This window comes from Camarhynchus parvulus, chromosome 1A (genome assembly GCF_901933205.1).
Source record: "Camarhynchus parvulus chromosome 1A, STF_HiC, whole genome shotgun sequence".
Taxonomy (NCBI): domain Eukaryota; kingdom Metazoa; phylum Chordata; class Aves; order Passeriformes; family Thraupidae; genus Camarhynchus; species Camarhynchus parvulus.
The window spans coordinates 30,977,616-31,001,214 of record NC_044586.1 but is presented as its reverse complement, the minus strand read 5'-3'; the positions used below and the strand labels follow the sequence as shown (position 1 = coordinate 31,001,214).

Here is a 23,599-nt window from a genome sequence, read left to right as displayed (position 1 = left end):
ATTCAGTTTTAAAGGGGATGGAACAGAGAAGAGGGCACATCGCTGTATGAGATACTTTGTTAATTCTCATTTTTGTCTTGTCCCCAAGTGGGGACAGAATCATAGTTGCTACTCATGGTTTTCTTAGAAGTATCACCCTAAAATATGACAAATATATGATGTCTTAGAAAAAAAAGATCTTATTAAATCTGTATTTTTGGGCCTAATACCAATTATATGTGGTGAAAGAGGAGTAATTTCATTTTCTGTAGTTAAGGAAATTGAATTAAAACACTCTTAAATTGGCATCAAGTTGGACACTGGGAATCTTACCGCTTATAATTTTTGAATCAGATGATAAACTGACATTTATCCTTACTTGGACTGTTGTAATTTCACTGCAGATGTGCTATTCATGGAGTCCTCAGCCTCACTACATTTTGAAATTTCTCATTAGTTTTTAAGAGACAGACTGAGCAGCTCTCTGCCTTTGCCTTCTAGTGCCTTTTATCTCTGGGATGCATGAAAACTCCTGACATTTCTTATCCTAAGTGATAGCACCATTATACAAATGTTGTGCATCTCTCCCGTTTTCTACAGTGATCTCTTCCCAATTTTGCCATTTTTCATTGTTGGCTCCTCCGGTTGTTTTAGAAGTATTAGAATGCCATTGCTGAGGTACTCCTAATGATTTGTAGTGCACTCATCTTCCTTTCTGTCTTCTTTCCTTATGCCCTTAGTTCATTGGAAACCCTTTTTTCTTCCTTGACAACTGTATGCTTCTTTTCTTTCCCACTAGCTTTTTCATTATTTTCATTTTTACTATATCTCATTCTCCATGTTCCTCTTAATTTTCTGTAATTCTCTAGTTCTACCTTCTTGTACTTGAGTTCATACCTGGATTAACTTTTTTAGCCAAAACTTTGAGGATTCTTTCGTTTTCTTGTCATGTAGAATGGAGCATCAGGAATAAGGGAGTTGCTGAATATCTTGTTTCTGTGTTGCAGAAGTGATGCTTGGTTGGGTTACTGGGGCCTGGGTTTGTATTTTTGCAGTACTTCTGGGTTGTACTTCTTGGGAAAAATAAAATATGTTCCAAATGTGTACAATAGAATTATAATTCAGAACCTTTGTGCTGAATTGGCAGTAAATATCAGTTAAATTAACTTAATTGAAGTTCCTGGTAATCATTTGGCAGAGGCAAAATACCAACTAAGGGATTCATAGTGTGGAAGTTGCCAAATGAAAGTTGAGATCATTGAGGTATTTTAGATATTTTGAACTAATTTCTATATTTCAGAAGATATGATGGTTCCCTGACATGCTAAAGCATGCAAGTTGAAAGAAATGTAAGTCTGAGGAAACTGGCAACGTTATGATGGTGTTGCTTATATTCTGAAAAATATGCATCAGGATAATTCTGTTTATGTTTCAGATGTTTTTAATATGTTTTCTTCCTATAAGATAAACAGGCTTTTGAGCCCATTCCCACAGTTTGCATACTTACATAGTTCTCTAGATCCTTTGCAATCTTAATGTAGATTTATTGCTATCCTTCCTGGGAATAACTGGGAAGCACAAACATCTTAAGCACGTTGTGGACACAGCTACTCAGAATGGAGGTCTGAGTCGGAAGGGTGTTCCCTTTGCTTCATAACCACCCACAGGAGAGGGTTGGATTGAGAGTGCTCCACCTTTGCAGTGTGTTCAGGGCCAAGGCAATAATCATGCCATGTACTGAATACTAACGAATCTATCTTTAAATTCCATGTGCTGGAGTATCACTCTCCTCAGAAGGGTTTATTTGAGTATATGGAACTGAATCCAGTTCTTCACTCTGGATCATGGAGTTAGATCATCCTAGTAAACTTCTGTATAGATGGTTGTGTGGCGTGGACTATGGATTTATACTTCTGTATCTAGTGTATCTGAATTTCCACATCTCTGGGGTGTAAAACCCCTACACCCTGCCATAGGAGGTCTTAAAAACATCTGTGTGAGCTGTATATAAAAACAGTCTCTCCTCAATTTGCTCAGCTTCACAACTAAAGATGTGGCTGTAAACAGCACTATGGAGTTAAAGCAGTTCTTCAAATGGAATACAGGTACTCATGCTAGGGATTCCCAGTGGAAATGAGCAGCATTTCATTACCAACTAAAACTGGTAACACGAAGCTTTCTGTTACTCTATCGTATCCAAGCTGCTTCTGTAATGCATTTGAAACCATACTATCTTTTTTCCATCACAAAGGGAGATGGTTCTCTAAATTTCTGATGTTTTTTGAAACTAGTATTTGTTCTGCCTGCATCAGTTGTACACATAATAAGGAAATGTATAATTATTTGTTTCAAGAAAATAATTTTGTGATAGCAGAAAGAATTTACACAGTTTGAGTCAAACTAGTATTATTTTTAATTCAAATTTTCAGTTGTCCGGACAATATAGAACAGTCCCTAGATACATTTGTTTGCATTAGTTTGTAATATGTACTTGTTTTTCAGAATAATATAAAAACCTATCAGAATTTTGCATAAAAAGCAGGGGAAAAAATTACTTTAAAAACTGTAATTTTCTCCAAAAGATATAGTTTTCCCTGAGCTGAAATATAAACAGTGTGTTATCCTGCAGAAAGTAGGGAAAGAAGTCAAAAAGTGCTTAAGAAGCTTTCATAACTAAGATGATAAATAAACTATATATGTACATATAAACAAATTATGTCTTTTCTATCTGGAACCTCAGCTTTTGTAAATTAGGTAATTGTTCTGGATTTCTACCATGTTTGAAATGCTTAATTTGGATTAAGTACTCTCTGACATAGTACTTCACCTAGCATTACCCCATTCAGTCTTTTGAGTTCCTAATAGAGAAAAGAGTAAAGGTGCAGTATGTGGTCATCGTACAAAGTGACAGTGCTGCTTTGGAGAAAAAACAACTTTTATTTCTGTCAAGAAGTTAAATGTCTGTTTCTTCTCATTCCAGTTCTGCTTCTTTTTCTGATGAGCCTATCCAGACACAAAAATGTTCAAACATAAACAAAAAGAGAGACTTCTTTACTTTTTAATTTTTTTTCCTGTCTGTTTTTCTTTAACCTGATATGTTACAAATTAAGAACTTTTTAGGATTCTTAACAATTTTAAAGTTAAGGAAATTCTTCAATGAGATGACAAACACTTGTTTCTGCTATTTGTATTTTTTAAGTCTTTTAGTCTATTTTTCCTTTTGTCAGTTCATAGAGTCTATATTAGATTTTAAGTATTGTCATAACAGCTTGTTATAAAAACCCCAGATGTTTAAGAAATAGACAGATCCCTTGGGGTTTGGGAAAAATAGAGAAAACGCTGGGTTTCTTATGAGCTCGGTTCAATTCCCCACTCTCTTTTAAAGAAGTAACACACTTGGTTCTGCTCCCAGCATGATCTGATGAAGAAATGAGCATGGTTTTTGCCTAATGATCAGTTTCTGGACAGATGAATACATACTGTGCATAAAGCAGAAAATAGGAAAGTATATTAATCTGCCTAGTCATGTAGAAAAATACTGTTTCCTAGGATCATGCTCGTCAGTAATGATCCAGTTTCTTCTGCCATCACTCAGACTTACCATCAATTTAACTAGATCCAAGTGTACTGCAGCATTGGACCCCTAAGAGTAACGTGTGGGTTTTTCCCAGGGGAGTGACTTCTGAGCTTCTGCACAGAGGTTGGCGAGTGCTTGGTGTTCTCCACAAGCAGTTAACCCATGATGGAGGTTGACTCCATCTCGTTAACACATTCTCCATCAACACTGAAATGAGTAATTTTCTGCCATAAAGGTGTTACAGTTCTTTAACTAATCCGTAGGGTAAATAAAGAAAAGGAAAGTTCATCTTCTGAATTTTCCCAGGATCGCTCGTAGCTTTTGGTAGAGGTATTTCCCTCTTGATACTGTCAGCAAATCTGCAGCATTAAGAAGCTGTACAATGTGATTATTTATTGTCCCTGCCCTTTTATTTCATTTATGGAAAGGTAAACATGATAAATGAGACAAATATTTTTTAATAAAAAGGAAGAAATAGTACAGTTTTATAGTTGTAGCCATTGTCTAATATCTGGTCAGGTATTAAATATGCTACATCTTAAAAAAAACTGAGTTTTTTTTACAGGGTGTTGAATATTGCTAATTCATCCATAGTTACAAAATTTACTCTTGTAATAATTTAGTGAGTTTTTAATTAAAAATTACTACCCTGAAAATATATAAACACTGAAGTATATATTAGCTTCTTTTTTTTCCTGATTAATCTTGAATCCTTATTATTACAAGTTGTGTTAATGTGTATTTATTTTCCTAATCTGATACAGGTATCAAACCAGATGAGTTTATGAATAATAAGAAATCACATGAAGTGCAGGTGATGTCAGAGCTGGTAGACAGCATAGCAAATTATTGTGGGATAAAGCAGGTAAGAAAGCATTTCTTATTTTGTCTTACCAGGTACCTTCCGAGTTATTCTCCTTGTTTTGTGCAAATACACCACTTTGATATTCTGTCACTGCTGTTCTTATTTTTCCTGTACATAATTGGAGCTAAAGAAGAGCTGTTGGGACCAAACTGAAGGACAATTTTGTTTACAAATGTATTGTTCCAAAGGAACAGCCTTTCAGTGACTCATAATCACTCATGAGTAATTTTAAAAAGTGTTGAGCAGCTAAAAACTGTTCTGCTTTTTGGACCGGTACTGCCTTGTTTGTCAGTAGTATATTGCTGGCAGTGTTGCACATGTGTCAGTAGGAGAGCTGCCTTGTGTCATGCACACAAAGAGTGTCACACAGAGACCAAGGCAGAATGTCTTGAGAAATTTTGAAAGCTCCTCTTATTCTGACGCAAGATTTAAATAATTTCCTATTGTTTAATGCTGTTCACCGTTGCTTAACGTGGATTGAGATCTATAAATTGGAAATCTAGTTATGATGTTTTTAGTTTGAAGAGAGACCAAATTAAGCAGAGATTTATGTAAGAGTGTGTATGAAATACATTTAGTAGAACATGTATGAGGCCTGGACACCCAACACCATTATCACCAAGCAATTACTGCATGAGTTGGCTGTTTCATACATCAGATGCTAGGTTTGTCTTTGGGTGGTGAAGAATTGCAGGATTCCTTTCTCAAATTTGATTGTAACTTAAACCTTTTTTTAATAAACATGTAATTATGACTGCACAGTGCACTAAGATCACCGTTTCAGTAAAACCTTGTAGACGTTTATTTATGGATCTGTTGACAAAACACAAGCACCCCAGCAATACTTGACATTTTTGAGTAGTATTTTTCACATTTTGTAGACAAAATGCACCAATACCATTTCCTCAGTTTACATATATATGCTTTTTCATAAGCTTTTTCAGTGTTAAACTTTGTGTTAGATTCCATACCTTAGGCTTGTGTTGTGGTAAGGGTAAATTTTTCAGGTGAGCTGAGTTCGTTTATTTGTTTTAATCTCTGTAATGCTGGTAACTGGCCAATGTAGCCTCATCCTTGCTTTAAACTGGAGGTGTCATGGGACTCTCAATAGACATTTGATTCCTTTCTATATCTGAGCTGCAGTTGCTTTCCATGCAAGGGGCTGTAACTGTAAATGGAGACTTATTTCCTCCAGGCTGATATTCATTCCCACAAAGATTTGTGCAGAGCAAACTATATTTGTTTAAAACCAAAGGTTAATAAGGTACCTGCCCAGGTTTTATGGTGAGGGTATTTTCTCTGAGTATTCTTTTTTGTAAGTAAATATGTAATATTGAGTATAGTTTAAAATTAATGTACCTGCAGTATCCCAGGTTGCTGTTGCTCCCACCACAGGGAAAGCCCCAAAACTTGGATTCAGCTCTGAATTGCTGAAGTTGAACTTTGGTTAGGAGGTTATTTGGCTCAGACTGAATTTAATTTAGATAAGTAAATGATGCTGTATTCTTGCTAGATTTGGGTCAGGCCTTTGTGGCATCCTTGGAAACAGAGATCAAAATTCTCAGTCCTGACCATCTGTTTTGTGAGGAACAGCTGATGAAGACAAAGTTTTAGGCAGTGTTCTTACATCTGGGATTGTCAAGTAAATAGAGAGCTTTAATTAAGGCCAAACATTACTGGGTGAGACGCAATCAGTTTGTGAGCATCTGCAATCACTTACAGCGATGGAAGACGCGCTCTCCTGCAGCCCTTGAAGAGCCACCACAGTGACAAGTGTGGGTGCCCTCCCCAAAGTGGGGGTGCTCTGTGGAGAACAGAAATACACCAGCAGCACGCTTGTGAATGTCTTGTATTCTCTCATGAGCATGTTGTTTTGCCTTGTTTACCTTTTGTTTCAGGCAAATATTAGTTGTTCAGTCCTTTCATGTACTGAAAAAGCTATAGGAGGGTATAGTTTGCTTACAGTGCAGCAGTAAGTAGTCTCTGCATTTGCTGGAAAGTGGTGTTTCATACAGTGTTTTCATTTAGATTTAAATAGCTCCTGTGAGATTCAGGAATGAAAAGAAAGGAAAAACCCTGTTCAGAAAGTAAAAAAGTGAAGCCGTCTTAATAACGTAACCAAAGTTTTGATGTAGCTGGTTGCTAATAAAATCACAAACCAATCCTTACTAAGTATCTGTCAACATGCTGCAGTTTCATCCAGGGATTAATACTTTTATCAGGTAGCTTGGAGTATCTCTATACATGGGGTTATTTTCTGTTTACTTTTTAAAAAAATTATAACAAATGAAAAATATTATTGCAGTGTATCACTAAATATGAAATGCTGACTGCTCTATAATAACTTTTTTCCATTTTAGTTATACACTAAACAATATTTATTTGCGCAAAGTTACAAAACTCTAATATAAGAAAAGAGCTTTCCTGTTATTTTGGAAAATAAAAAAAAGAAAAGCCTCCTTCTTAGTCTTTAAAAAGCAACTCCTTTTGGTTTTGATTTCTTTCAACTTAAAAAAAAGTAGCAATTATAAATTTTTAGTTTTTCCTTATTGATTTTTTTCTGCCCTTCTCTCAAAACAAAATATATGTAGCATTTAATTAAAAAATCTAGAGCCGTGAAAACACAACACGTTTTACAACAGCACATGTCCTCAGGGTGTTTCTTCCAGATATTACAGATCACTGACAGCTTGAAAAATGCCCTCCATTTCACCTCTGTACCCACGTTATATAATGGGTGGTAGACGATATTGCTCTGTTGGTATTTTATAATGTACAACAGTAAATAGCAAAATAAGAATAAAAGCAAACATTTTATTACCACTATAATCACTTCTAGGTTTATGATTTTAATTTAAACATTAAAGCAAAATAACTGAAGGGCTTTTTTCTTCCAGTAGTTTGCTGACCCTTTTAAGCACTGTTCCTATCATATAAGTGGAACTTTTTTTATTAAAGAAATTCTTGATTAAACTCTGAAAAGAAGCCAGTGTTGACTCCTCTTTGCTTAAGCACACATTTGTTTTATTTAATGTATTGGTCAAAGTTTTCCTTGGAAATTGCAGCATGTGCAGCAAGACTTGGAGTGTATAATGTAAGGATGATATAATTCTGCATTCAGCATCCATTACATTTGTGATTTGGTGCTGGGAAATGTTGGAATGCTTGATTGTGCCAGAAATTGTGTTTAAACATAGGACCCAACTCACTGTGGACAAGACCTTTGGAGTTTATTATATCATGGAAATTTCATTTTAAAGGTTCATGCGTGACAGATATGCTTTGGATTGCTTATTACCTTTCCCTATGTAATCAATGGAAGGTAAAGCAGGGAATAATTTAATTCAGTTTATTTGTTTAGCGCAAGATCGTTGCTTGCTATTTTTAGTCAACTTTTCCTTTTGTTTCTAAATCCCAGTGCTAATTTAACAGTGTCTTACTATTTTCTATTTACCTGAGCAACTTTCCCCGAGTTGGTCTCTACAGCCACTAGGGGTCACACTTAGGAATTATTCACTACCCCCTTCTTGGGTCCAAAAGCCGCTTTTTACTGAAAAAATTCAAAACTTGAAGTGGAGGTGTGCATATTCTACATAATTGTAATAGCTGTTAAACAAAAGGGTGGGTAAAATTATTCCTTCAGCACTTCTCTTTCATTTCAAATGCCAGAAACACAGAATGGGTCAGATTGCAAGGGACCACAGTGGGTCATGTGGTCCAAGCTCCCTGCTCAAGCAGGGTCATCCTAGAGCACGTGGCAGAGGATGGTGCCCAGATTATTCCTTAATATCTTAATATTCCAGTGCTCAGTCATCTGCACAGTAAAGAAGTTCTTCCTCGTATTCTGGTAGAATTTCCTGTGCATCTGTTCCCACCCGTTGCCTCTTGTCCTATTACATGGCACCACTGAGAAGAGCCTGGGAGCCTCCTCTGACACACTCCCTTCACATACTTATGCTCTTGGTTGTCTCCTTTCAAGACTGAACAGGCCCGGCTCCCTCAGCCTTTCCTCATAAAAGAGGTGCTCCAGTCCCCTCATGATCTTTGTTGCCCTCTGCTTGACGTGCTCCAGGAGCTCCAGGTCTCTCCTGCGCTGAGGTGCCCAGAACCGGGCACAGTGCTCCAGGTGTGGCCTCACTGGGGCTCAGTAGAGCAGAACATTGGCAATGAATGTGACAAATAAATGACATTTTAAAAAGTATGCCTAAGTTATATAGATTCCATTTCATGTAATTCATTCCTGTACAGGTTTATTTCAAAAAATTTTATGGTTGTAGCTTGTCTAGATTGCAAATATTCATCAATATCACATGATGACTACCCATGAGAATGCCATGTGCTACCTGAATAAACAATTTGTACCTAATAGTATTCTCCACTGTGTTACATAGTCCTTAGTGACACTGGCTCAAATTTTTCTTTCTAATTCCATGGATGTCCAAATCTTTTTTATTACGATAATTAATAAGTCTTTCTTTCTCATTGAGTAAGAATATTGCTGTATTGAATATTTTTACCTGGTAAATAACTGCCAATTCTTATAAAATATTTTGTTATGTATTTTGTTACATATTAAAACACAGATTATATAAAGCTGTGATTATGTACTGAAAGGTCTCAGGTTACTCTTGTTTTTGCTAACACTTTGTAAGGGTATTTCCTTCCTGAGTTACATCAGTCACTGAACTAGCACATGGTATCAGCTATGACACAAATTAAACTGGTACCTATCACTCCTTCCTCCAGAATGGGCAGTGGAAAGTATATGTGGCTTATGAGCCCCTTTGTTTATTAGAAAAGCATCCTCATGTTAAACAAAGCTGTATGGATTGCTTTCACAGAATGGGGAAGCAGAATAAACAAGCATTCTGACATAAAAGAGTATCAATATCACCCATCTTTAGGTCAGATCTGAAGGGATAAAATTAAGCACTGAAACTAAAGATACTTTTTGCTGTACACCCACTGGTTGTAGGCTCCTCGGTGTGGGAATTAGGTGCCTAAAGCTGAATACTGTGAACTGTATATTTGCTAACTCTGACCCAGTTCAGCAAGGGCAGGTGGAATTGCTGGTGGTTTATGGTTATTTTTTTTGGCAGAAGAAAGGCCTGTGTCAAAAAATGTACTGAAAATCTTTACAAGAAGCAGGGCATGTAAATTGCATAAACATTGCAATGTCTATTTTCTGGAGCACATCAGTTAAGACTTAATTCTGTGTTTTAAAGTCAGGAAAAAAAACTCAAAAAAAGCAAAAGAACTAACTGCATTGAGAAGTATGATGCTAATAAGGTAACTATTCAATCCATGCTTAAATTTTTAGGGAATAATTTTGCACTTAAAGTGTGCCTTGTTGCTCATTAATATAGCAATTTTCTTATCCTTTATTTTTTCTCCATTATCTAGGTGATTGATATAGGTTCTGGGAAAGGCTACCTGAGTTCATTTTTGTCCATGCAATATAACTTAAAGGTTTATGGCATTGACTCCTCAAGCTCCAACACAAATGGTGCTCATGAAAGAAATAGAAAATTGAAGAAACACTGGAGAGCATATCAGAGTCGGGGAAAAGAAAGCCTCAAAAGCCGGAGTTTGGAAATGGCAAATGACAGGCCAGTGGAACATGAACTTAATTGTAAAACAATCAACGAAGAGCTCTTAAATAATGCCAATAGTCTTCAAAATCAGGGCCAAGTGATTGTCCAAGATTTTGTTCCTTCTTGTGGTTTCACAGAAATGGCTGCACTTGAAGCCAACACAGAAACTGAAGCTGGTTTAGTGACTGGGACACAATCTCATGAGACCAAACTTTCTGAAGAGGTTCTTGCTGTTCTAAATGTTCTTCCTGTTGATGCTGTAGAAGATTTTTCTTCATCTCATTGTAACTGTGGGGAACTGTGTGAAGAGGAAAAAGTACAAAGAAAAATGACATCTCTCAAGACTAAAGCAAGAAAGTCAAGTGAATCAAACCTGTATCTTCCATTGACCTCTTGCATCACTGCAGAAACAGAACTTAGTGACATCATAACAGATCTGGAGGTTATTTTATGCTAAATATTTACTGTATTTAGATTGTCTGTTGTCTTTATGTTGCCATTTTAATATGTACATGTTTGCTGAGTGTACATAGAATATTCTGGTGTAAATGAATATTCTGGCCCAATAATGGTTTTTAACCACATAGCAGAAGTATGTCTACCATATAAAGATTGTATTTATATTTTGATATATGTGTTGGGATGTTTTTGAATCAGTCTTTAGAATTTATGAGGTAGATAATAATCAGCTGGCAAAGTTAACAGCATATTCAGTTATTTTACAACTGTCATTATAGATAGAATCTAATTATTATGAATTTATTATTATTTACCACGTAGATGCATATATTAAGCATTGGAGTTTCAATTTTCCTAAAAGTTACTTTTTCAAGTTACGTATTTTTATATCTTCATTCACACTGGGAAGGCATAGGAGAATTTCTTGTGTATAGTACTCAAGATGAAGATTTTGTAAAGAATTATTTTATTTTGACTTTACAGAATTACTTTAATTTCATTTAGTAATTTACTAGCTGGCAGGGTTTGTGCCTGCACAAACAAGCCCAAGTTCAGCTGCCAGTGGCACAAGGCTAGAAACTCTGAGGTTGTATGTTTAGTTTTTATGCCTGAACTAACATACATTGATTGAGTAGATGCATCAGTCTTCAAACTTCTCTGTGTTCAGTAGTAACCAATCTATTTTATTCCAGGGTGTAATAATCTCTGATTCGAGACCATAGGTTTGTGCTGATAGCCCTATAACTTGAGCTATAAATGTAGCTGAGTATCTGAGAACATGTGGAGCAAGCTCATGTCTGTCTGCAAAAAACACCCTGAGCAGCAGGATTTGTTGATGAAGCACATGCCTATACATTTGCACAGCTGGATTTTGTATCCTCTTAGTGTCTAATTTGTAATTTGTTGAAGGTGGAAGAAATTCTATATCACTGCCTTTCTTGATATAAAAAAATACTGTCAGGGAACATGAAAGAGGAAGGCAGAAGTTTTACTGTTTCAGACATGAATGCACTATGTAATAAAGGCAGGTGAGATAATCAGATAAAATCACAATGATTATAGAATGGTATCTCAATTGAGTGACCCTGGCCTAATTTCTTGTTGATAACCTGGAAAAGTGAAGGCTCTAGGGAGACTTAGTAGCACCTTCCAGTACCTAAATGGTACAAGAAGAGTGGAGAGAGAATTTTTAAGAGGGCATGTAATGATATAATAAGGGGGAATGGCCTTAAGATGAAGGAGGGTAGATTTAGATTAGGTAGATATTAAAAGGAAATTCTTTACTGTAAGGGTGATGAGACACTGGAAAAAATTGCTCAAAGAGGTTGTGGATGCCACTAGAAGTGTTGAAGGTTAGGCTGGATGAGGCTTTGAGCAACCTGGTCTTGTGGGGCAGGGGAGTTGGAACTAGGTGATCTCTAAGGTCCTTTCCAACCCTAATGACTTTTTGATTCTGTGAGTAATAAATATGTCTGGAATTCAAAGCAACACCCTGTTTGCCATGTGGATCCCAACCGATAATGTCAGAAGGGAAATATCTTGTTATGAATGGTTAGAGGAGAGAGAATTTTCATGGAGAAATGGAGGCAAAAGCAAAGGAAAAAAGGAAAGTAGGAAATAGAATGGACAGAAGAGCAGAGCATCTGAAGTTCTTACTTTGTGCTGTGAAGGAGAATGCCCATTTGTTGTTGAATAGTAGCAGGCATACTAAGGAACTGTCAGTACTGCTGTTTGGGAAATAACCAAGCTGTTCTTCACCTCATAGCTGTGTTTAGGAAGTTGGTTTGATTTCAACAACTTAAACTAGCAGAAATGCCTTAGATAGGTCCAGCCAGATTTACAACAAGGAATCTTTACTAAGAAAAGTAGCAGTGGTACTAATAACACGAACAGGAAACCTAGGAAAGACTAGAGAAAAAGGTCTGTGCCCAGTTAACTGTAGATATTCCCTTCCATGCAGCTGTGTTACTCATAGTCTTGAACTTCTGCATCATGGCCAGTTTTCATCATATTTTTGTAGCACTGAAGAGCTTTGATTAGCATTGAAAAATTCTAGAATAGAACAGCAGGAGTCCTCGTGGAGTTGAGTATTTCTACCTTACAGTTCACTATTTGCACCACATTTGGGTTTTGGAGTTTGTTTTTATTTGTGCTCTATCAGTTGAACAAGGAGATGACTTATTGTTGCCTTTTTTTTTTCTTTTTCTTCTTAGGACTGTATGATGGTGGGTCTACATACATGTGGAGATCTTGCCGCAAATACGCTACGAATTTTTACTGCCAAGCCTGAAATCAAAGCTGTTTGCAGTGTGGGCTGCTGCTACCATCTGCTGTCAGAACAGTTTGAAAACCAAGAAGGTAATTCTTCTGAGCTTAACTTGTGGCTGCCAGTTTGCATGTTAAGAGTATTATACCATTTAAGTAATAACCTCCTTGTGTTTGTTCCTTTCCAGTGGCTTATTTAGTACTGCTTTTATTTCCTTTATGAGGGTCATTCACTCCCAGATGCATTGTTACTTTTCCGTTTTGCCAACGTTCCTCATATTTTTACTGAGATTAGGGACATAAGTGCATAGTGGTTTTATATGGTTATAACTACAGCTGGTTTTATTTCATTAACTCACTTATAAATGTATAGACTCTTTTAGTCCAGTATGTTTCCACCCTTTTGAAATATTTTGTACCAGATTTTGTTCTTGGCTGTCTGCGTGCAACATCCAATTATGTTAAGTTGTACATACACAACAATGAGCAGAATTAAGATTTTGTAATGTAAAGTAATACTCAACAAAACAGTCATCTGAGTGCTGTGCCAGTCTTTGCCCATCACGAAGCAGTACATATATAAGAGTTTTTCTTGAGAAGATAACATGAAAATTATTTGTGGATTCAGAATATAGATGAATTTTCCTACAAATGGGAACGAGGGGTTTCATTTTTGAGAGAAAATTGGTATTTTTACTTGAAATTGTGTATAATGAAAAATATTTAAGGAACTGGCTTTCTTGAGACAAGTGCTTCATAGCTGGTATGTCTAAATGACCATGTGCTGACATGCTGCAACCTCATCATCATATCAGTAAATCTGAAAAAGGCATGGCTTGGCAAGGTTTACTTCAGCTCTTTCAGGGAACTTCACAGACACGAAGTGTGGGACCATGAAGGCACGTGGGACCCAGGTATTGCTCTTTGAGAGTTAGCTGCTTAAGTAGTCACAGCACAGCCCCACTGACCATGACACATGCTAGCTCTTTCTTGCTTTAATAATCTTTTCATGTTGTTTTTAATTAACTCTGCAACTCTTTTAAGAGTTTTTTTCAGTGTATTAGTCTTAGTAATTTCAAAATACTTCAGCCCACTCCAAAAGCAAAGGAAAAGAAAATACAATTGAAATTTCTGTGCTACAAAAAAAGCAGTTAGAGAAAAAACACGCAATTACTTTTACATCAGAGTTTTAAGAAATTAAAAACTTTTCAGGTACTTCTCATTAAGTCTGAGTGTCTGAAACATTTGGTTGTTTCTTATTGCAAAGAGGACATGGCTTCCTGTGCTAGGAAGGATTACTTTTTTGCAGACCAGTGCATAAACTCAGACACCCCCAAAGGATCAGACATGATAACCTTTTCAAAGTTCAAACAAACAGATATATGTACATGGTTAGAAGAGATACTGCAGTTTCATAGCAGTATGAAAATGAAGTAAAATTGCATGTTGAATTGATTTTACTCTGCTTGAAGGACAAAATTATTCTCAAAGGAGAACATTTGGACAGAACAAAAGGAAATTACAGTATACTTTTTTTGGGAAAGAATATATATATTGTCCTAATACTGCTCAAAATAATTATTTTTTTTTTACTATTACTATGAGAGTACATATTCTAAAATGTATAATGCTGTTGTATTCCCCTACTGAGTCATATACCATATGGCTTGTTCTTAAATGTGCAGTGGAGGGCTAAGAGAACAAGGACTGACAATATCTAAGATTTAAGATTTCTTCAAATGGAAAATGGGAAAGAATTCAGACTGTGTCTTGTGTCTACATTTCCTATGCATGGACTTCAAACTGACAAAGCATTCTGGAGGCTGCTAGGGGACTCTGTCTCTTATCAGATGGTATTGGTCCAACAATTCAAGCAGTAAACAAGCTCCTCTTGCAGCTGTCAGAAGCAAGTGGATTTTAATACTGCTTCCAGAATGGACCAAATCATACCATTTAAGTAGCAAGTAACTTCTGAAGGTCATCTGGACCAGATCATGGCACAAAGCAGGACCAACTTAAATCGTTTCAGTCAGGGTCATGTTTTGAATATCTCCAAGGACAGTGTTTCAGTAGCCCATTTCAATGTTTGCCCTCAACATTGATTTCTTTCCTTCATATCCATTCAGAGTTTGCAGCTATTGTGCATTATATATTGTCTTTTTTATTTTGCACTGCCAAGAATAGTCCAGCTTAATCCTTGTTGGTCTTTCCTTTAGGAAAACAGCAGTTAGATCCCTTCTTGACCTTCTCTGCAGCCCTTTAGTGCTTTTGCCACCAATAAATTCATTTCAGTCATTATGGTGGGCTGAAGAGCCCAAAGAACCACTTCAGATACTCTCACAAGGGCTAAAAAGGGAGAATAATTACATCCCTTAATCTGCAGCCTTCACTGTCAAGCTTCAGATTACTATTGATTTTCTAGAGTGCACCTCTCTGAGCCATATCTTTCCATTTTTTCTATAAAGATACTAAGGAAACCTTGCTGAAAGACTTCATAAAATCAAGATAAACTATGACTCTGCTGTCCCTAGTTCATGGAGCCAGTCACTGCCTCGCAGAAGGCAGTAGTTTGTCAGTGCCTGATGAATTCCTGCCAGCTAGTGTCAACCTTCTTCTTACTCTGGTGAGCCTGGACATGGTTACCAGGAAAAGTGCTTCATAAACTTCTTGAGACTATCTGAGCTTATTTAGGTGAAGATAAGTGTGGTTTTCACCTGTTTCCTGTAATCAGGATGGACATGACCTGTCAAAGATGATAGAGTATGGTTTTCATGGGGCACCGGTGAGTTATGTGGTCCTGCAGTGCATCCCATGTGGCCACATGCAGATTTTGTGTATTTCTGGTTGGCCTGTGTGGTACCTCAGCCAGTATAATCTCTGCTGTAGATAGTCCTTTGCTTGCCCACGCTCTGACCCTGAACTCAGGAAAGCTACTGGCTACTCTAGGCCATCAATCAGAGATGGCAGAGACATGCAGATGCTTTGTCTGGAGAGACTACTTTGCAGTGACAGATCTTCCTAAGAAACAAAGAGAATAGGGCAGAACTTGCTGCAACACAGGAAATTACTTACTCATTGGAAGTAAGTCCAGTAAGCAAGGGCTTGCCTACGAGGACACAGTGGGAAGTTCTGTTACAAAGCATTCTACAGTTATTTTATCTTGACTGAGTAGCCTCAAAGTTTTTCAAAATCTGTTTTTAAAATGTCATTTGTTCTCTTTAAAAACTTTTTTATTTTCTTGAGGTGCTCACCCTTAAAGTCAAGGTTGTGAAAAGTCCACCTCAAAGCTCTTGGCCCCAAAGCACATTTTCCATCTTTGCTGTTTCTTTAATGTAAACTCAGAGGGCTGTGCTTGTAAGCACAGTTGAAGCAGAGGAGCCAGCTCACAGAGGAGCTGCAATGGACTTCTGGTTGCCATAAATTGGTATGGCTGGACAGTGTGTTCTTTGGCACTTAAGATTTAATACCAAGATCAGTCTTGTTTGAGGCCAATGAAAAAGTACTTTTTCAGTTCATATTACAGTTTCTATTAACTGGAATTAACTGGTATTCATAGGAATAAAATTTTGTTATGTTGCCTAACATAGTGTTTATAAGTATGAGGCGTTGAGTTGACAAAATATCAACAAAATGTTATTATGGTGTTTTTGTTGGACTACTGAATTACCTTGCTTATCACAAGTTTGGGATATTTTTGTTTTGTTTTGTTTCTGAGATGGCTTCAGGGAATAATGCATTACATTTCTCACATACTCTAAAAATAGTACAGATATTGCAAAATTGGCTGATTCAGTTTGGTGTTGGACCTGCTATGAATAGTTTGTGAGCATTTCTGATGAAAGTAGGTGCCAGCAGTCACAATCTTGAATAATAATGCAATCAGTATATAGTGTCCTTCTATGTGTCTCTAAATAAACTGAATTAATCTGGAAATTTTTGTAATGGGACCAAATTTCCAATTATGCTGGGAATAATTTTGAACTCTTAAGATCATGAAAGCCTTTGCTTTGATTTATTAGCAGCTAAAACAACCAAGAGGTGCTGTGTAACATCAAATTTCAGCTCAATTTTAAAAAGTTGAAGCCAGTGTCTTTTAACACCTGTCTTTAAATTTCACTGTTATAAGCAGTATGAAATTCTAAGTTTCAGTTAATAAGGAATAATATGACAGCTCTTGGAAAATTCTAAGTAGTTTTACTTTGGCTCTCTCTAAGGAGAATTGTCTGTTTATACAGAGATTCTTGTATGGATAAAATATACATAGCCATTAGTATAATTGATTCCTTTGGGGTTTTCTTCTCTGTTACTGCATTGGGTAGTCAATTACATCAGAGTAAAAAAGATTTTACTATTTATCAGAGACATTTTACATAAACCTATTTACATAGTGAGCCATTATGTCAGTTTTTCTGGGAAAAAATCAGTTTGCTAATGATTTTTAGGTTAAAACAAACTGTGTCTCTGTTCAGGAGATATTCTTATGATTTTTGGGAGCTGTTTTATCTTACATTCATCTAAAACATTTTTGGGGCAGCTGGTCTACACTTATCCCTAGACAGAGAAGAACTGAAAATTTAACATACTTTTAAAAAGATTTTACTTTCCTTGAAAAGGAATTTGGGTTTCTGTGTTCTGATTCTGTTTTTTTCATCCTCCATACCACCAAATACATCAGTACCAGTCTAGAATCCAGTGAAATTCTTCAGTATTATATCCTCTGTTTTGAGGAAGAAACCACATGAATGTTGCTTTTGCTCTGGAGCTGCTAAGACCCACCGCAGAGAGGGGGTAACTGAGATTCTTAATAAATCCTTTGGGCGGAATAGAGTGAAACAAATGACAGGTGTGTATATATATAAGAGAGTGTGGGTGTGGGTGTGTGGGTATATATATTTTAGAACACTTTGGTTGCAATAGAAATGTAGCCATTTTGGTTATTATCTATAGTAATATGACATTATAAAAGCATGAAAATAACTACACTGGAGAAAATATATGAGGAAGAGAAAGAAATTATTAGGGTAGCTAGCAGAGAGGGAAGATATCATCACCCATTATTTTTGCACTTCAAGAGCACTTTGCACTTTAGATGTCCATTGGTTGAAGTGATGGACACAGTCTTGATCCATCAGGGGTGGGGCAAGCCATGAAACAAACACTTCAAGGGTTAATATAGGCTCAGGTTCAGGTGGAAATGCTCAGGTACCTCCCCTGTGGGGGGAAGTTTTAATACTTTGGATCATGTGCAGTCCTCAGCACATGTGGTCACAGCACCAAGCCTGACAGAGTTCAAGAAGTGTTTGGGCAATGCTCTCAGGCACATGGTGTGATCCTTGGGGATGGTACTGTGCAGGGCTAAGAGGTGATCTTGATGATCCTTTGGGTCCCTTCCAACTCAGCATATTCTTTGATTCTGCAATTTGAAATAAGAGATAGGTGTAGTTGTATAGATACTTTTAGTGATAGCTGTCTGATAGAAGCTATTTTGAGGTTGGCTTAAGTACGACAAAACATAAACTCCAGATTGTGTAAGGATTTCCAAAGACAGGTCACTGCTGGGTAGAGGAGTTCTAAAGCCCTCCAGGAAGCTGTGGAAAGTAGCTTCTTAATAAGGCACTCTGAAAGAAGTTAGCAAAGCTTTTGCAGAATAAACTTTGACTATTAAAAGCTATTGAACATAATTAAGGGAACCAAAAGGGTTGCAAAGGGTAGTCAAAATTCACATACAGAATTTTATTAGACTTGTGAAACATGGGAAAGCCTTGAGTAAGGTGGATTCAGAGGACAAATACTATGAAACTGAATTTTCTAAAGGATTACTTACATAAATATAATGGCTTGGTATCACTCTGTTCCACTCAAATATAAAAGATTACTCACTGTTTCAGGGTATTAGAGTACAGATGATTTATGTGTAGCCTAGGTATATTTTCAAAGATATTCCACAGCCAATGTCTTAAAATAGCTTCCACTGATACCATGGCAACACAGGAAAACACTTCCAAGCAACCGATCAAAAAGCTTAATTTCCTTCCCAAGGCATCTTTAGATATTGCTGCATAGGGAACCTTTCTGTGTATTTGTGACAAAGCTAACTAGTCACTAAACCCCAGATGTTTTCTATAAAAATTGATTCTGAAAAAAAATATGAAACTTGAAAAAATACTAACAAGGTAAGCTTTACAGATGTTAAATGAAAGTATTACCTATTGAAGTTACTATGGTATTTTTCATTAATTAATGTAGCAAGAATATATTAAAACCTGAAACCATGTTACATTTGTACTTTACTCAGTGTGTACAAAGTACTAGGTTAGAATTAGGAATACCAAAGTTTTAATGCACATAATTAAAACATACTCTAGGTTTGGGTGTTGGAAGTTATTTTGGTGACAGCTGATTCTGTTTCCTGGAATTAGAAAGCATGTTTCTTCCCCACTGTCCTCTGCTTCCCCCAGCAAAATCCTGCCTAGTCAAGGGACTTTTTTTGAAAAATACAAACTCCAGGAACAGTGAATTACATGGCTGAGGAAGATTTAGTCTTTTCCATGAAGGAAAAAAATAGTTATCTATTTTTTTTTTTTAATAACAGAGTAGACTGAAAATCTACAATGTTGTGGAAGATAGAGGCTATGGAGGATCTGAAAAAGGTTATTTGCGTTTTAGTACAACTCTGATGAAGTTCACAATATATGCAAAGACACAAAGTAGGGTGTATGTGAAAAAAACTGAGGGTAATAAAGATTAATTTCCACTGAAAAATCTCAGAAGAAAAAATGCCATTTCAATCCATTGAATTACATGATCAGCCAAAAGCAGACATTAGGTTTAGGGTTGGGATTCAGAGATTCTGACAAAGCTTACAGCTTCAGGGACACCAGGGCTGGAAAAGGCATGCCAAGGGGAACACGATGCTGCACCAACATTGCTGTCTCCATACCTTTCTGATGTGGCTCATCCCATGGAACTTAAGTCAGGCTTATTTTTTCCAGTAACATTAAAGCTTGTTGGTCCTGTTTTTTTATAATGACCATATTTTACTGTAAAGCTTTGTGAAGTAAAATTTGAATATTAGCACACTAAAAATTGCAGTATTATTCTTAGAAATGAAAATCGATGGATGGACTAATATTAAAGGTATTGGAGAAGATTGTCCCATTGTCTTGAAGTTGTTATCATTTGTGCACATACAGAGTTGGCAACTGTGCTAAGGATTTTATGAAAAAAATGATTTTCATAGAAGAAATTCTGCCTGACTGGCTAGTCTGTACTGAATTATAACATGGTTGCTTCATGCATTGTTGGACACTTGAGCTGTTTCCTGTGAAATGTTCCATCGAATACTTAAAATATACTTAAAATGTTTTTTGAATATTTTTTGAGATTTATACAGTTTAGAACTGCTGTTGTGTTAGATAGAAGCACAATATAGTGAGCTATATAGTATTAAGTATATCTGAAATAATTGCAGGCATTAAAAGAAATTCCAGTTTTTTAAAATGTAGCTTGTAAATATATGAACTTTATAGCAATATGTTAATCCTAAAAATTTTTAAAGTGTGCTTGAGAGCAGACTGGATGTGAAAAAATAAGTAGAACTTAAAGCAATATTGTAGATGTGTGGTCAACTTTTGATATATATGAAAAATTAATTTCTAACTTGAAGTATTATTTTCCCTCTCTTTTTCTCCTACTTTACAGTTTCAATAATTTAAATGAAGATGATGTTTTGACTGATAATCTTTTCCAAAGATTATCTGAATTATGCATGAATACAGTGCACTGATAATGAGATTTTAGCTGACAGGGTAGTAACTTTAACTTGAATGAATGATTAGTTTGCCTGGAGGACAGGGTATAAATTGGAAGAGATTTGCTTGAAAAGATCAAGGATTTAATCTTTCTAACTCAGTTTGCAAATTTTTATTTTGAAATATTTTAACAATGATATTAGAAAGACATACAATAGGAACCATGTCAGTCATTGTTTTCTTGCACTCAATAAGTTCTTCCTGACATCCCTGCAGTAGAAATATCCATGTATTCCATGTACTCCATAATTAGACTTGAAGTTAATTAATATTTTAGAGCTTGTCATGAGGCACTTACAAATTCTTAGTACATTTCTAGTGCTGAAACCGCTTGCAATCTGCTTGGTCAAATTTCATCTTTATTTCTAAAAAGTCGTCTTTCTCCTTCTGTTAATCATGCTAATAATTAAAATCCTATTCTAAATCATGGTTCTCAAACCAATATTCAGCCCCTAAGAGCCTGTGGCGTCCCATGAGTTGTGGGGAGGGTTCTTTATAGGTTTTTTTTTTTTTCTTTGCTTAACTTTTATGGAGTGAATTTTACTTATATATCTCTGACTGTTGGTAAATTTTCTGCTGTCCCCTCTTTTTAACCCCATTATATGATTTATTCTGAAATATGCCCCAGTCCCCTTCCTGTGCTAAAAAGCCAGGATCTCGGCCAATTTGTGGTTGTTTTTTTTTTAAGAAAGCAGTAAATCTTATTCACTGCTCTAAAAATCAGCTGACAATGTGTTAATGCAAACTCTAAACATTTAGAGTTTGTGTGCATTTAGACGTGACTATTAAGAACATCTATAAAGTAATCTCTGTACCAGTTTTCCCACATTTGCATTAGGGTTAAACACGAATAATTGTCTTGTTATTCAAAATACAAATGATACTGAAACTGAGCACAGATTGTGATGCAAATGCGTTTTGGTGTTTTGAAGAAACAGCAAGAGCCTTTGCAGCTGCTCTTTTCTGGAAAACAAACATTCTGCCTTACAGCAGAATGTTGTTTCAGAACTAGAATAAACAAATACATATTGTTCTGTGTGATGTTTGAAAGATGTTTGGGATAGAATAAGAAGACAATGAGAAGTGGTACTGAAGCCCTGCTGCATGGAATGACTGCTTGGCTTACATCTTGTGATTCATGGCATGATGTAGGTTGCCATGAGTATTTGCAAACTTTTCTCTTGTCTGTTTTTTCAGTGTATTTTTGTAAAGGGTACTCACTTAAAATTGTTTTGGAAAATGTGAAATTATCAGCAATTCAGCATAAACCAAAAACATCTGTTACAGCGAAAACATGTTTTTTGTAGCACCACCACAAGTTTTGGTACTAGATGAGAGCAGTTAAGTGTTTCTACTACATTACCTACTGTTCATCTTGCTCAATCCATTGTGTAGTCTGTAAGAGGAAAAGCTGTGCCTTTTTATTCCCTTCATATTGCAGAATGCCACGACCAAGTCTGGGGATTTCCCATGTGTCAGTACTTGAAGGACAAAGGCTGGTGCTGTGGTCGCAATGCTAGGATGTCAGCATGCTTGGTATGATTCCCCTTCCTTTCTTTTTCTACTGAGAGCTTTGTCCAGATGTTACAGGATTAATTGTTTTTGGCTTCTGATCCTGAAGCCATGACTTTAATCCAAGAATCTACAGGATAACATCATTAATGTTGTAAGCATGATGAATTATATCTAAAAAAATAGTACTGACCTTCCAGCTTTATATATTTTATACTTGCTGGAGGCATGAAAAAATGAGTATTGATAGAAATGTGTTTTAAGAGTGGACAGAAAGGCCAAAACTTTACTGAAACCTAAACAAGGTAACCCCTCAGGATTGTAGTTCTTGGCCAAGGGTTTAGGGAGAAACAAGGTAATTTTAGAAGGATTGCAATCAGTAACTCCCTCAATGCCTTCATGATTCATAATATTGAATGTTCTAGCTGTTTAAAACCTGAACAACCCTGCCTATTCCAAAAACTAGAGGAGCTCTAAAAATCCATGTAGCTTAAGAGTCTGGAAACTTCTTTTTAACATTGCACCAAGAGATAAAGTACTTTTGAAGACTTTGCCTCATCAAGATAGCATGATGAGCTGTTGTCTAATTTGAAAAAACAGGTAGGTACTGAAAATTTTGACCACTGTTTCAGTTAGAAGACCACTATTCCTTCCCTCTATTAATTTTAATTTATGGTATCCAGATAAATCACATCAGGTTCTGGCTAAGCTCTGCTGCTAGGCCTGTACCTCCATTATAGAGAAGAGTATAGACAAAGACTCAGTGTGGACTAATGTATTGAGGTTATGTAAACTTGAACTACCATGATAATTAAATGCTGTCAGGAGAAAATACAGGAGGACAGTTGTTTAGGATCCATAAGGCTTAAATGTGTTACCCTTGGCAAAGTAAAGGAAAAAAATTGTTCATTTTAGAGATGTAGATGTAAAACTCGGCAGAAGTGCTTTCTAAAGGGATTTCCCTTTTCTCTTTTTCTTGTCAGTGTCATACAATACCAGTCCTTCCTCAGCTGACACATTAGTTGTTTCCTATTCCATTTCTTTTGGAAAGAAAAAGGTTGGGCTGTTTTTCAGCAGTGGTAGGAAGATAAATTTTAAAAGCAAATGACCCCCAAGAGAGTACTGATCTTCCTGTATATATCTGTTTTAGATTTCTCACGAATCACAGAAATTTGGCAATTAAAAACTTTTTGTTTGAATATTCACAAAAGGCAAAGAGTTCTCCTGTGTAACTAGATACTTCTCCTGTTATGTTTGTAATTGTCTATATGCATTTTTCATGACTAGGCTTTTCCTTGCCATGTAGGATGTACAAGGGAGCCAGCACAGAGCCACTGTGCGCCCACATTTCTTGGGCTAATGGCTGGTTAGCAGAAAGTTGGCTGAGCAATGACACTCAGAGTTCAAATAGGTTGAATTGCCAAGGGCCAGAGGTGTTGGGCAAGAGTTCCAGCTTCAGAGCCTTACAATATGTCTTGGAACCCATATCCATCTCCTCAGTAGCAGCAGATGGATGCTGCTATGAGAGCTTATGCAG

At 36.4% G+C, this 23,599-nt stretch overlaps 1 protein-coding gene across 1 annotated transcript in view; it reads left to right on the top strand.

Annotated features, from left to right (window-relative positions):
• The window catches only part of METTL25 (methyltransferase like 25), a 45,726-nt gene that overhangs the window by 4,559 nt on the left and 17,568 nt on the right, over window positions 1-23,599 (top strand). The window contains 4 exon segments of the mRNA XM_030960824.1: window positions 4,321-4,421; window positions 9,825-10,457; window positions 12,688-12,832; window positions 21,992-22,086. Of these exon segments, the coding sequence (XP_030816684.1) occupies window positions 4,321-4,421; window positions 9,825-10,457; window positions 12,688-12,832; window positions 21,992-22,086 (974 nt within the window).